This window comes from Dermacentor albipictus, chromosome 1 (assembly GCF_038994185.2).
Source record: "Dermacentor albipictus isolate Rhodes 1998 colony chromosome 1, USDA_Dalb.pri_finalv2, whole genome shotgun sequence".
Lineage (NCBI taxonomy): Eukaryota > Metazoa > Arthropoda > Arachnida > Ixodida > Ixodidae > Dermacentor > Dermacentor albipictus.
Genome location: NC_091821.1, coordinates 39,402,202 through 39,416,246, shown reverse-complemented (window position 1 = coordinate 39,416,246; position 14,045 = coordinate 39,402,202). Strand labels below are relative to the sequence as shown.

Genomic DNA, 14,045 nt, shown 5'->3' with positions numbered 1-14,045 from the left:
GCAGCACTGTGACAATGCCTCTTTTAATAGATGCCTGCCATGTCGTTCATTTTCCCATTGGAGTGGAGGTTCCCTTGATTCAGAGTCACAGAAAGATGGCACTCGTGGCTGACTGTACTTCCTGTTGCGGAGGAAGTGACAATTTTGAGACTGGCACGCGCTTGACCAATGGCTTGGCAAGAGACCGTGGGTCCTGCCTCTGGGATTGCAACAATAATCTCGGAGGTAGGGGCACGTGATTCAAGTTTGGAATAGCCACCGCAACTAACGCTTGCAACCGACAGTGGTGGAGGGGAGGAAAGAAGAAGAGAGGGGCGGAACCAGCTTCTTGGCTCATGCTGCAGGCATCTTTTAAAGGAGGCATTGGCTGAGGGAACAACAAGAAGGTAGCTGGTGCACACTGGTGAGAAGTGCTTTACGTGTTCATTGTTTTGCCGGGAAAATGAAGAGAATCCTCACCTAAATGCCCTAGGGACAATGTCAGTGTTGCCTTTCAAGTACTCAATGAGGTTTTTTAGCTCTGGGTCTGCTTGTTGCTGTTCAGCGAAGTGTTCCACACTTATTGTTCCCAGAAACGTGTCGCTATCCTCGTCATTTTGTGGTGGTGGGTCAATCGGGTGATAGGCAGTCACCATCACAGTGCTTCCATTCCGACTTGTACACGATGATGATGTCAAATTTCTGGAGTCAAACTCCATCGTACGAGGTGTCCTGAAGGGTCCTTGAAGTTTGCCAGCCAACATAAGGCATGGTGGCCGCTTACGACTTTGAAGGCCTGCCATATGGGTAAGGGCAGAATTTCATGGTAGCCCAAATGAAGGTAAAATTTTTTTATTTCGAGTAATTGGCTTCTACTTTTGACAGCAACTGGCTAGCATAAGTAATGACTGTTTCAAATCAGTCTTTTCTTTGGACTATAACACAGCGCCGAGGCCTATGCTACTTGCTTCGGTGTAAATTTCAGTGCCGGTGTCTTCATCGAAGTGGGTGAGTACTCGTGGCGACTGCAGACGTTTTCCACTTGAACTCGGTGTCGTATTTTGTGAGATATGTCAATGACGTAGTGATGTGTGAAAAGTCTTCGACGAAGCACCTGTAATAAGCACACAGACCAAGGAATCTCTGCACTCCCTTCTTGGCAGCAGGCTGTGGAAAGTCAGCGATGGCAGATCTCTTCTGCAGATCAGGATGGACTGCAGATTTGCTGATGACGTGGCCCAGGCAAAGCGACATTTTTCCAGCTTGAGAGTGAGCCCTGATGACTTGATGGCTTCTAGTACTGTCCCAAGCTGTCTAAGCTGATCATCGAAATTCCTGGCGATGACAACAACGTCATCCAAGTAGACGAGATAGGACTTTAACTGAGCTAATGCCGTGTTTATCACAAGCTGGAACATCGCAGGTGCGGAACGCAGTCTGAATGGCCAGCTAATTTTTTCTCAACTAAAGCAAAAACACTGATGGGTCATATATTGGTAGCATATGAAGTTTATGCGCACCTTAAGGGCCAATTACTCCTGTAAAAACATGGGGAATGTGTCAGATGTAAATTCAAGATGACGAGCAAAATGAGAACAAGGTGAAAGCAGGAGCCAATGTTTTGACAAGTGGAAATGAGAACAAGGTGAAAGCAGCAGCCAACAGTTCGACAGTGGACTTGTCCACTTGTCGAAACGTTGGCTCCTGATTTTACCTTGCTCTCATTTTGCTCAATTACTCCTGTACAAATTCTAAATATCGTATTTACTCCCTGTCAGTAAGTAACACGCAAATTTAGCCAGATTGTACATGACATGTTTCAAGCTTCCACAATTGCTTTTGGCCTATTTAACTAGAAAAGGCATGGCCATTGAGATTTGTATGAGCTATTACAGGAAGCTGATGCGGTGTGGTGGGTACAAATTCGATGCACAATATATAGCTATTTGACATTATGGCATCACTTCAGCTCCTGCAATGGCCTTTGGCCACCCCCATCTCTTCTAGAGCATGCTATGAGCAGAATGGCAGAAGAGATAGAAGCATAGCCTCCGACATTTCTTTTTGTAATGTAGGCAGCAGTCACTAGCCATAAAATATGACACCATCATTAACAAAAGTATTTGTAAGAAAATCTAGTTCCAAAGTTTACTACTAACAAAAATGCTCATATTTTTAAATTTGGTTTTTGCTAAGGACAATGTGTTCACCATCATTTTTGAGGTTAAAGCCAATCCAAACCAAAGCAGGCTGAGCAATAAATTGCGCGATTTTTGGTTTCAAGAAGTGTCAAACCAACTTTCGGATTCTGACTATAAATGATATTTCTATACTTTTGCAGCTGTTTTCTTTTTGAAAGTATGCATAGTTTCTCATGAGTCAGTGTGCTCGCGTTCACTATTCTGCTTCTTTAGTTTGGCTCTGTATACTTTCTTAGTGCAAGAGTGGAAAAGCGATGTGGACATCGAGTGATGGTGATGTTGAAAAGTGAGAGGCAATGTCATCTGAAAATAACAGTAAGCGATTGTTTGCACTGTTTTATAGGCTATGTTTCTATCTTGACGTTCAATCATTTTTTGTTTTGTATGCTTAAAACACATAGTTCACTGCATTTATTTGTTGAAATGCTGTTACTACGTGGTGCAATATGGCTTCCATGCCCTGGACAACAGTTTATCGGTGTGTCCACCATGGTAGTCACAGACTTGAATTGCGTATTTTTGCCCGCTGGTGAACCTTTAGAAGCTTTAGCAGATGCATCAGATATGTCTGCCTCTCGTGGCAATGAAGAACTGACCTTGGCGTCACCTTCATCATATGGGCAAGATCCTGCAGCGATGTATAGTCGCTTTGATACAGCACCATGCAGAAGTGGCAAGCGACATTAGCCTCAGTGAGTGTAGCGTTATTAAAGATGTTCTAGAGGCTGGACACATCTCTTTTGACACTCGGGAATCTTCGCAACAAGGATTTGAAGATGCCAAGTTCATATCTACACCTGAACTGCATAACGAATTATTTGCGGAAATCATCTACTAGTAATATGTCATGGTGTGACATTCTAACTGTTCGCCAGTCAATCACATTGCAACAAAGTATTGCTTGTTATATAGTGCACAATATTATAGTACGAAGTAGCAGTAAATAAGGAGATCTAGAATGAAATTCTGTGGTATTACATGCCAAACAACAATCTGAATATGAGGCATGCTGTAGTGGGGGGGGGGGGGGGGGGGGCTGTAGAATAATTTTAACTACCTATAGCGATCTTTAATGTGAACACAAGCATTTCGCATTCTGCTGCCATCAGAATGCGGCCACTGTGGAAGGTAATATGGTGAGTAAACATGCTGCCCAAGCATTTAGCTAACTCGCATATGCCTAAAGATGTGCAATATGTCAGTTCGAGTGGTTTATAATGGTATTTGTCTTGTTGGCTAGCTGGATGGTTCAAACACAATGCCGCATGCCTCGAAACTTTTTCGCTAGCTCAAAGTTGCATGCCTAGCAATTTGCAGGGTTAGCCTTGGCTTGAACTTTTGCCTAGTGCCTTTGTAACTAAGACTGTTTTTGTTCCTGTGATGAAATTAGCACAAATTTGTATGCCTTTTTTTTCTTCCTTGCAGCCATGCTCACAGATGGGCAGGTGCCATTTCAAGCAACTGCAACTACAGCTACAACTTGATCTAACAAAGCCCAATTTTACAAAGTTCCCGATCTAACAAAGAAATTTACATCCTACGGCAGGTACCCATAGGGTTCAATGTTATCAACCCAAATTAACTAAACAAGTTGGCCGGACTCGATTTAATGAAGTTTTTCCTGAAATAAATAAGTAAAAAAAGTGCCGATTTCTTTCTAATTTTGACACCGACGGGTTCTTCTTTGAGCATGCACTCTAAAGCTATCATGTTAAGTCATATAGGCACCATGGTTTCCATCCCTAGCTTTATTTTGACGAGGGTGCACGCCGCGCCCATGCATGCAACAGTAGACTCAACCCCGCCTCAGTAGGGGTGGCAGTGGTTGCTTTCGTTATTTCATGGTTTATGCAACAGATGGCTGTATTAGTGGCACATACAATGCCATGGTAGCCTTTGCATGTCGCTACGACACAATTTTAGATTAAGAAGGACAAAAAAATTCCTTTCTCAATTTTACAAACTTCCCGATTTAACGAAATAATTTGAGCATGGTCATCACTTCGTTAAATCGAGTTTCAACTGTATCAAAGAAATAGAAAAATGTGCAATGCCATGGTTTTGTCACGCAGCAGAGCGAGCAGCTGCATTGGAAAAGAAAGGAGTAACTGCTGTTTGCTCAGCTGCGAGTGTGTGGTTTCCTACAGTCTTGGTTACTCCCTGCTTTCGATGTAATACAAGGTATAGTATTTTAGATGGAGGTTTACCTTAGCTGTAGGCTCGCCTGCACTCTCATTTATTGAATTTCTGATGCCTCCTCAAGGCCTTTTTGGTCTTGGAGTGCTATTCTCTTCATTGATGCATTGCTGATGGCGACTTTGAAAATCAGCAAGCAACGCAAACATAATGAATTTGCACAGTTTAGGGTCATACATAATATTCAATTGTATCTATCATGGTCAAATAGAGGCTGCATTCTCTCTCAATTGCTGCATTGCAAGACATTTGGAATCGAGTCACCATATCCGTTTCATGAAAACCTGATAGTGCATATGCTCACTCACAGATTCCTTCATTCTCTCTTCAAGTATCTTGCTTCTTAACTGAATAACTATACAGGGTGTATGTTTTTTTTTTTTGCTCAAGAACAAAATTTTCAGAAATTGCTTGTGGCAAATAGTCCTTGATCTGGGTTGCTTGAAGCGGTGGACCTTACTTGGTGTATGTCTAGCATTTTCTGCCCCACACAAGCTTTGTTCGAAATCAAGGAAAAGCACTCCTATCAAGAAACAAAATGCCCAGTATGAAGCACCGCAACTGTTACGTGGACTGTGTGCAAGGGGTTGCGTACAGAATCCCTTTAAAATGCGGCGCAAGGCTATACGTAGGTCAGAGAGGCAGGTGTCTGAACGATTGTCTGTGTGAACATGCAAAAAATGTTAAGAATGGAAAGGAAGGTTTATTAGCCCTGCAATGCAGCGCATGCGAATGTACACCTCTGTTTGGAAAAACAAAAGTAATCTTCCCACATAGGCATGATCGAATGCGCATCCTCATTGAGTCGGCTAGTATGGCACGTGAAGTATGCCTGTGCATAAGCAAGTCATCCCTGGCCTTATCACGAAGGGAGATGGCATTCTCAGTCAATGGCAGCACGAACACTGAGCGGTGATGGCATATTTATAGTGTTTTTCATCTTTATTGTTTGTTTTTTACATATATATATTTTTATGTCATTTTCCCACTGTTTTTTCTATATAACACCTTGTTTCAGGCAATAAATTTTAGTTGGCAGTAAGCGCTTGTCCTTGTTTCTTGCTGTGACCACTGACGCACTTTGTGCTGCACCACACGGTCTAAAACTGCGGCACTAGCTTGGTTGTTCGTGCTGACATTGACAACGTCCTCACAGCTTGGGCTTGCAGGAGTTTTCCGTTACACAATGAAGCACGTCCACCAGATGTCACATTGTAGTGACAATGAAAATCATAGTAGCAAACACTGTGAATCACAAAACCAACTCTTTACTGGGTGTAACTGTGCCCAGAAAACTGGTTACACTCAAAGCACAATGGTAGTGGCGCGCACATTCGGCGATCGGTGAAAATATGATTAGCGGGTTAAGCGTGTTGGCATTTATTACATGACTTGTCGAAGGTTCCAGCATAATCACTGGTGCCCTCGTGTCTTTCAGAAAGTACTATGCAAGTGACGTCGTGCATACAATCAGATTACACAAGGTTCGGTGACAACCATTGGTAACATTCGAGAAACTTCCAATCCAAGCAGGCATGTCCAGCACTGAGCGATAAAAAAGTTGTTAGACTGCGAAATGCAGTCCCTGAGAAAAATATAAATAAGTACACATGTCAGTATATGTGTTTAGCATTGTATATATATATCTACTCATTAGTGCCCACCAGAAGAACCTAAATAGAAAATTTTAAGAAATGCTTCAGAACTGAAGCAATAGCTATACTTTGAATGGCGTTCCTTTCTTGCTAGTAAGTTTTTCACCTGATGTAAAGCCATTTTTATTTGGCGAAGGTATATAGTTGTTGCCCATTAGCTTCTTCAGCTATAAGCAGCATTCATAAAAAATTTAACAAGTTTAACAAATTTAACAAAGTTTTATGTACACCTACCATTTTCGGTGTCTGAACGTTGTGGGTGGCTGTTGAGGTCACTGGGAGCACCATGGGTTGCCCAACGTGTGTGGGCAACACCAACGTGTGTATTGTGCTCATGATCCATGTCCAGGTCATCCTTTTCTGCAAATCGAGGCAGCTCTTTGAGAAATAGTACGCAGAAAATTTCAAATAACAGCCCCTGCAGTCTCCCAAGGGTCAGCATAAGAATCAACTGCTCATATGCATCTTGTTACAATAATGGGGATTTATCGGGTATGCAAGGTATTTGAGGACACACTGATTCAATATATTCGTTCCAAATATTTTAGTGTTTGTTTTACGACTTTTCAAAACTTAAAAAAATCTTCAGCCTCAATTATTTACCGAATTCGGTTTCAATAAAAGCTACGTAACCGGACCAGATAGTGCGTGTTGATGTTGGCCAGTGCTCCTACAATAGCAGCCTTTTGAGAGTTTCTTGCTTTGCATGGCTGTTTGTTAGTCTCTCTTACACTGACGCCCCCATACACAGAGCATAGCAGGTCTAAATATTGATAATTTTGATGCCCCATTGAGGGTGACGTGTCCGCAGAAATTCACAGCCAGTCATTCTCGGATTGTGCAGGCCCTGTGAAAGCAGGCAAATCCACTACTTTGAAGTGGTGTCTAAATAAATTGTGCACAGGCAGTTTGAATGCTGACTCTGCCTCCTGAAGATGTTTGGAAATGGCCATAAATGGCTTTTCAGTGTTCTCACTCATCATGGCCTCCACCTGCTGGAGAAAATCCACCACCTGAATGGCATCTCACTACTGGCAGTCATTATTTTTCTTTCACAGACGATAATTGGTCATGAACTCTTGTCTCACCCATAAAACAAAGGATTTCTCAACAGGCAAGAAGGTAGAAATCTCCAAGTCGTTATGGTCAGCATGGTAGAGGACTAGGAGAACATATGGACTCACCTCCTGTTTCATACTGAAAGCCGTTACCCTGGAATAAATGTGCTAGACAGGTGACAGAGGGGTCAGTGTAGATGATGTTAAATGCCTACACAGATGTAACGAGAGAATAATAGTGTATATGGCAATTCAAAGTCGCGTCCTCAAATACCTTGTACGCCCGGTACAGCCCAAAGCCACATGAAGGTTACGAGAGGTACTTTAGTGGAGGAATAGCAATTTAAAATTCATGTGGTTCTTTAGCATAAACACAAATTAAAGGTAAAGTGTTTGAATAGCGCAAGGGCCTGAGAAGAATATGGGAAAAACAGCGCTCTGTCTTTTCTGTATTCTTCTCGCACACTTGCACTATGTTCATTCCTTGATGTTTTCTTCCAGGATTTCGACAGCCGTACAGTAGAAACTAACTGGGCAATCTTTGCAGAAAACGTTACTTACCTAACCAACAAGTACATTCCCATTCGCATCGTAACTAGCAAGCCAGACGCTCCCTGGTATAATGTTCATATAAGACGGTTATCAAATAAAAAGAGTCGATTGTACAAGTCGGCAAAGTTTTCCTCAAGTGAAGCTCGTTGGAGTGCCTACTGATTGGCTTCAAGCGAATATGTATCAGCGCTAAGAAATGCCAGAAACAATTTTTTATGTCACACGCTGCCGTCCATGTTAACAAATGATACCAAGAAATTCTGGCGCGTTATCAACCAAAAAGATGATGACACCATAACTCTTGTAGATAACTCTGGGAATGCCATACCCTGTGATCATATTGCATCCGTGCTCAATGAAACATTTATCCAAAACTTATCTGTAACCTGTAATGTTTCCCCACCCACTGCACCTTGTTATGATTACCAGGCTATGTTTCCAATTACAACTGAACCCTGTGGCATCGAAACCGTGATTAAATCGTTGCATCTCTCCTCTGCTCCTGGCCATGGCCTAATTTCCGTGAAATTTTTGCACAGCACTGTTGTTTATTCATCTATTTTACTAGCAAAACTTTTTCAACAGTCGCTTGACACAGAATACCTGCCCCTTGATTGGAAAGTCGGTAAGGTGATTCCACTTTATAAATCAGGTGACAAGCATTCTCCTCTCAATTATCGGCCTATTTCACTAACCAGTATCCCATGCAAAATATTAGAACATATCCTATATTCACAGCTTGCTAACTTTCTTGAGTCAAATTCATTTTTTTCAAGTTGACAGCATGGCTTTCGAAAAACATTCTTGTGAAACGCAGCTGGCTTCCTTCATACATAAGCTACACCTAATTCTTGATACTCGTTCAATGGCGGATTGCATTTTCCTAGACTACTCCAAAGCTTTCGATAAAGTGTCTCACAAACTGCTACTTCACAAACTACAGCTCATGAACATTGACCCCAAACTTCTTGCTTGGATTGAGTGTTTCCTTAAAAACCGTTCACAATACGTGTCAGCTAATAATCTTAACTCTCACTCAAACCCTGTCCATTCCGGCGTCCCACAAGGCTCCGTCCTCGGGCCTCTTCTTTTTCTAATGTACATCAACGACTTGCCTTCTTCTGTTTCCTCTCATATCCATTTATTTGCTGATGACTGCGTAATCTTCTCAGAAATAACAAGCAGCGACGATGTAACCGCTCTTCAGACTGACCTGAACGCTATTTCATTGTGGTGTAAAACATGGCTAATGGAACTTAACATCACAAAATGTAAATCTCTTCGTGTATCAAGAACTTGCAACAGTATCCCCACTTATTCCTTAGATCATGTTCTCTTAGAATCGGTAGGCTCATACAAGTACCTTGGTGTACACATCACTTCCACTCTCATTTGGTCTGCACATATCACATACATAATTAACAATGCTAATCGTATGCTTGGTTACATCCGCCGCAACTTTTCTAAAGCGCCCTCATCCCTCAAACTGCTGTTGTACAAAACGTTAATACGTCCGAAACTAGAGTACGCCGCATCCATCTGGGACCCTCATCATGAAAACCTAATACATTCACTAGAAATGGTCCAAAATAACTCGGTTCGCTTCATTCTTTCCAACTATAACAGGACCGCTAGCATATCTTCAATGAAATCAAGCCTTAATCTACCATCCCTAGCCTCATGTCGCAAAGCGTTTCGTATTTGTCTGCTCCATAAGATGTTTTATCATCCACACCTGCGTAGCGAATTAATCGCTCCCCCACGTCACCTATCATCTCGATTAGATCATGCTTACAAGGTCGACGTCCCATTTTGCAGAACTAACGCTTTCTTCCAGTCATTTATACCTCGTACAGCAGCAGAGTGGAATCACCTTCCCGCACTGACAGCCGCCATCAAAGATTACCAGCTTTTCAAGAATGCCTTAGCTAATATTGTATGAGTAGACACACTTGTTAACTTTTATTGCAATACTCCTATTCCTTGTATCACAATTCCTATTTTTTCTTGTTTTGTATGACTGTAACCACTCCCCTCTCCAATGCCAATGGCCCTGAGGGTACATGAAATAAATAAATAAATAAATAAATAAATAAATAAATAAATAAATAAATAAATAAATAAATAAATAAATAAATAAATAATAAAACCTTTACTATGGCATACCAACAGGCACGAATGGCCATGATGGTGAATATATTGAAAGGCTCACCCTGAAAGCACAGCCTTAACATATATAATAATCGCCACTAACCATAATAACAACATTTTTATTTCCTATAGTTGTTATCGGTAAAGTTGGCTTTATTGTATTTGTCTCAGTTCAGATTGCTAGCAGACATATTTTTAAATACGAAATTGAAGATTGCATGCGCTTATGCAAACAATGCACAAGTCCCATGCAATGCATGCATCATTACAGCCACAGCAGCAAACATCAATGGTAGACTACCATACATGACATATACAAGTGTCTGGCCACCACTGATTGGTTGCATGTACACCCCCAAACGTCACTGGCTGTATGTGCATAGTCGGCACCAAACAAGTGAAAAAAAAAAAACAGTACATATTTTATACCAGCACAGTAAACGAATCTATGCTGGCTTCCATTGTTTATTCCTTGAAAGCATTGCCCTCCTGGCAACTTACAGACACAGGGTTCCCTCACATCCACATCTACACCATAAATACACTCAACACAATACTAAGCAACAGCACCATGAATTACTAATTTTTACAAGTTTATCACATCATTTCTTCTAGACTTAAAATACTTATGCTTAGGTGATGGAGCTCATACGCACAAGAAAAAGGGAATTGTGCGATAGTGAACAAGCATCATTACATATTCTTGGAGGTCAAGTTGTGCAAGAAGTGACAAGAATGGAGCCAGTAGCACTTCATGCTTAAAAGCAAGAACATGAATATTGCACTCACGCCATATGCAGTCCTCAAGCACCTTGACTTTTCCAATTTTACGAATGATGGAAATGTCATTTCCCTGACAGTCTTTGTCAAAGGCAATTCCTGTGGGGTAAAAAGGACAATAAAGCATACCAATAAGAATGGATTGGATTAAAGTAGTCGATATCAAATAAGACACTATACAAATTAAAATACCCATTGAAAAAGACTAAAATCACACATACACAAATGTACACGCACGCACACACCTTTAATTCCACTGACGGTGAAATGGGCCCATGATGATTGAGCTGAAATTATTGCAGCTTTACGAGCTTTAACAAAAATAAAAAGAAAGGTGCAACCAAGTGTTAACGTTAAAGAAGGCAAGGTCAATCTACACAGTGGTTCAAATGAATAAATAATTAAATATTAATTAGATCTCTATTCTGTCTCTTTTTTATGCTCATTATTAAATTGTTTTATATGTTCATGTCGTATTTCATGCACATTACGTTGACGTCTTGTTTAGCATTGGCACTTGGTCGCCACTTTCTTTTTTTTAGCATTTGACACTGTGATGCGCCCCCTCGCCTCTATTTTCTTGTTCTCTTTCACGCTATACACCGCGAGGCAAAGGGCCTATCGGCCCGAGTGTACACGAATTCTTCAGAACACACGCCCCAAGGCTCAGGCGATGCTCTCGCATGGCTGACAGCTCTGCACTGTCCCTGCTTCTGATTCAGTTCTCCATCCTGAACTCGGGCACTTCACTCCAGCTGAGGACATGGCAGAGTGACAGCAACACAGGCACTCGCATCCCACCCCATTTATGGCTAATTATACCACTTCCTTATTATACACTTAGTTGCAGACTATAGCTACATTTCTTTGCATGGAGAGGTATCGTTTGATTCCATTTTCATATTCCTATGACATATACAAGTCCCCTGACCGATCTCTTTCTCTGGAAGTGGTTACAAAATAATGAAATCCCAGATACTCCAACCTCATGGCAAGTAATCGAAGAAAACCTCATCTTCAAAAATGGTTGTGGAGACCTTTGGGTTCTGGGTCCAAACGCATGTAAATATACTCTAACGTAATCCACACACGTTAACTATACTCATTTGTGTGATTAAATGCATGAAAATAATATTAAGCTATGAAGTTGTGAGCATAATCAAAATCACCTGAATGGAAATAAAATACTGGAAATAGTAATATGGCAAGTGAAAAATTCTACCCGCAAAGAGCCTCTCTTGAATGTGTTGCTCAAGTGGTGCCCACCTTTGGCTTTTAGTAATTACCGCGCTTGAATGAGCAGAGTGCTGAAACCACCTGCTTCAGCTTTTTGCACATATGCACCTTTTTAATCATGCAGAAAAATTTCAGGCTACAACAAAAACAATCATGTTGAAGGTATGGGTGTGACATCCAAAATGGAAATTTTTGCACAACTTTAACAGCCGAACAGACCAGCAAGATAAACTGTTCCAGCACGTGCGCAAGAGCGATACACGAAGGTCAACGTTTTTTAACTAAGTTCTCCCAGCCAAATTGTACAATTCTGAAAGATAAGCATTCTCTTCTGTCGCATTTATCATGATTTGAACTCATTTTCAACACTGCATCACAATTAAATCACGGAAAGAGTAGAATCAAACACTGCATGCGTCACAACATGTAGCACTAGAAAAACATGTAGAACGAAATGGTTGTTAACCATTTCAGTCTCATTCTTCCTAATCCACAGCTTGTTAATTATCGGGCATAAGTTCTTTCGCTTCTTAACCTTTGGGAAATGGTGCAGGCTTATTTTCAATGATATTCCACGGCTTTTTGCACTGTGACACAATGATCACGTGCAGTTATTTTTCGTCTGTCTATTGCTTGTCACCATTTTGATGAGCGCCGAAAGGCTGCGGTGAGAACCCACCACCGTGTGGCTTCGGAAAAAATCTGCGCGGCGGCACCAGCGTATCGGGAAGTAAGATCAGTAGTTCCGTGCAGCACTGTGGAAGATGCAGGCTTCTTCGGCCAATCAGGGGGGCGAACACATATTAAAGGTGCCCTTTCGTGCCCCGTCGTCTGCTAGCAGTTAGCGAGCGCTGCAGTATCTAGTATGACTCCAACTGCGCAGCGATATCAGCTGTTGTGATAGCAGCAGTAGAAAATTCGTTTCATATTTGCTCTGACATCAAAAAGGCGTGGGTCTTCAAGATATTTCGATACAGAGGAGAAAAGTTGCAGAGACGGCGGAAGTGGAGGATTGAAAAGGAGCACTCGGCCAGCATGTCGCGCTAAGGTCCCTGGATAAAAAAAAGTTTCATCTATAGACCTTAGTGCGACATAAGCTGCCTAGATATGTCGCACGAGTTGGTGATGCCATCTCTTGATCCCTCTTGTAATATCCCTTTTTCACAACATCCACATTAATAAATACAGCCATTTTAATAATTAGAATTCATGCATGTTTACCACACTCCTTCTGCACTGTTCCAAGCATGTCTGTTCAACGCCAACTTATTCATTCCTGTAGCATAAAAGAGCACTTGCAACGAAAAGTATTCTATGCGCAGCCTGTAACGACACCCCACAAGCAAGCCTGCAGATGACATTCTTGCGAAGGCCGAAGCACTACCCAGGAGAGAGTCCTCCATGGCGTTGAGGCTGTTCCGACTAATGAATTTGGCCACTGTCAAAGCAAATAATTGTTTCTACTTTTTAAATGCAAATGAATGTCTGCAGGGCAGTGCTGCACGATTTTTTTTCCTTTGGATTTATCCACTTGTTCGAATGAAAACGTGCATTTTTCAATATCAGAGCCTCAAGAAATATTTTATTAAAGGGCCTCTAACTAGTCACATAGCAAATTTTGGTTATACACTGGTAGTTATGTGCACTCTAGGGAGCATTCTAGTGCTTCATTAATAGGAGATTAATAGAGATAGAAATATTTCAGTGCCGCAAACTATTTCAGGAGGCGAGCGTCACTGCCAACACAGACTCATGGGCGTCTTGCGCTGGAGTTTGAGGTATAGTAACGGCGCCTGGTGGCGGCGCGGGAAACGACATCTGGGTCGTACCAGCTTGGGTCGTATTGAGCCCTGGCTGTGGCGAAGCACGTTTCTCGGCCGAGTTTTGCGTCGATTCGCACTTTTTTCTGCCCTGTTGCGAGTGCGAAAAAGCTCGTCACTTCTCGCAGACCATGCCGACCACGCTGCGAGCTCGCCGCAGCCTACAGTTTAACGATAACGGGCTCTCCGTGTGCCGTGGGAGGTAATGCTGGGAGCAGACGGAATCGGTGACGCCGATCCGGAGAGACCTAGGCCAGCCTCGAGAAAGCGTCACCGTCATTATTTCTGCGTCTTGGGCTGCTATGAGCAAAAAGGCCTGAATCCCAACATCAGATTCTACCGTTTTCCTTCAAGGCCTCACGAAGTGGAGCGTCGGGCACGCTGCATAGCTGCAGTTCGTCGCGCTGAGTAAGCGAA

General features: G+C 42.1%; 1 protein-coding gene across 7 annotated transcripts in view; it reads right to left on the bottom strand.

Moving 5' to 3' along the window:
- Positions 1-14,045, bottom strand: part of LOC139061054 (glutamine--fructose-6-phosphate aminotransferase [isomerizing] 2-like) — a 91,872-nt gene that overhangs the window by 42,165 nt on the left and 35,662 nt on the right. For all 7 annotated transcript variants that reach the window (XM_070540498.1, XM_070540519.1, XM_070540534.1 and 4 more), the window contains exons 3-4: positions 10,582-10,671; positions 6,266-6,391 (exon numbers count right to left, since the gene is read on the bottom strand). In XM_070540498.1, coding sequence (XP_070396599.1) covers positions 6,266-6,391; positions 10,582-10,671 — 216 coding nt within the window. The remainder of the gene's footprint in view (positions 1-6,265; positions 6,392-10,581; positions 10,672-14,045) is intronic.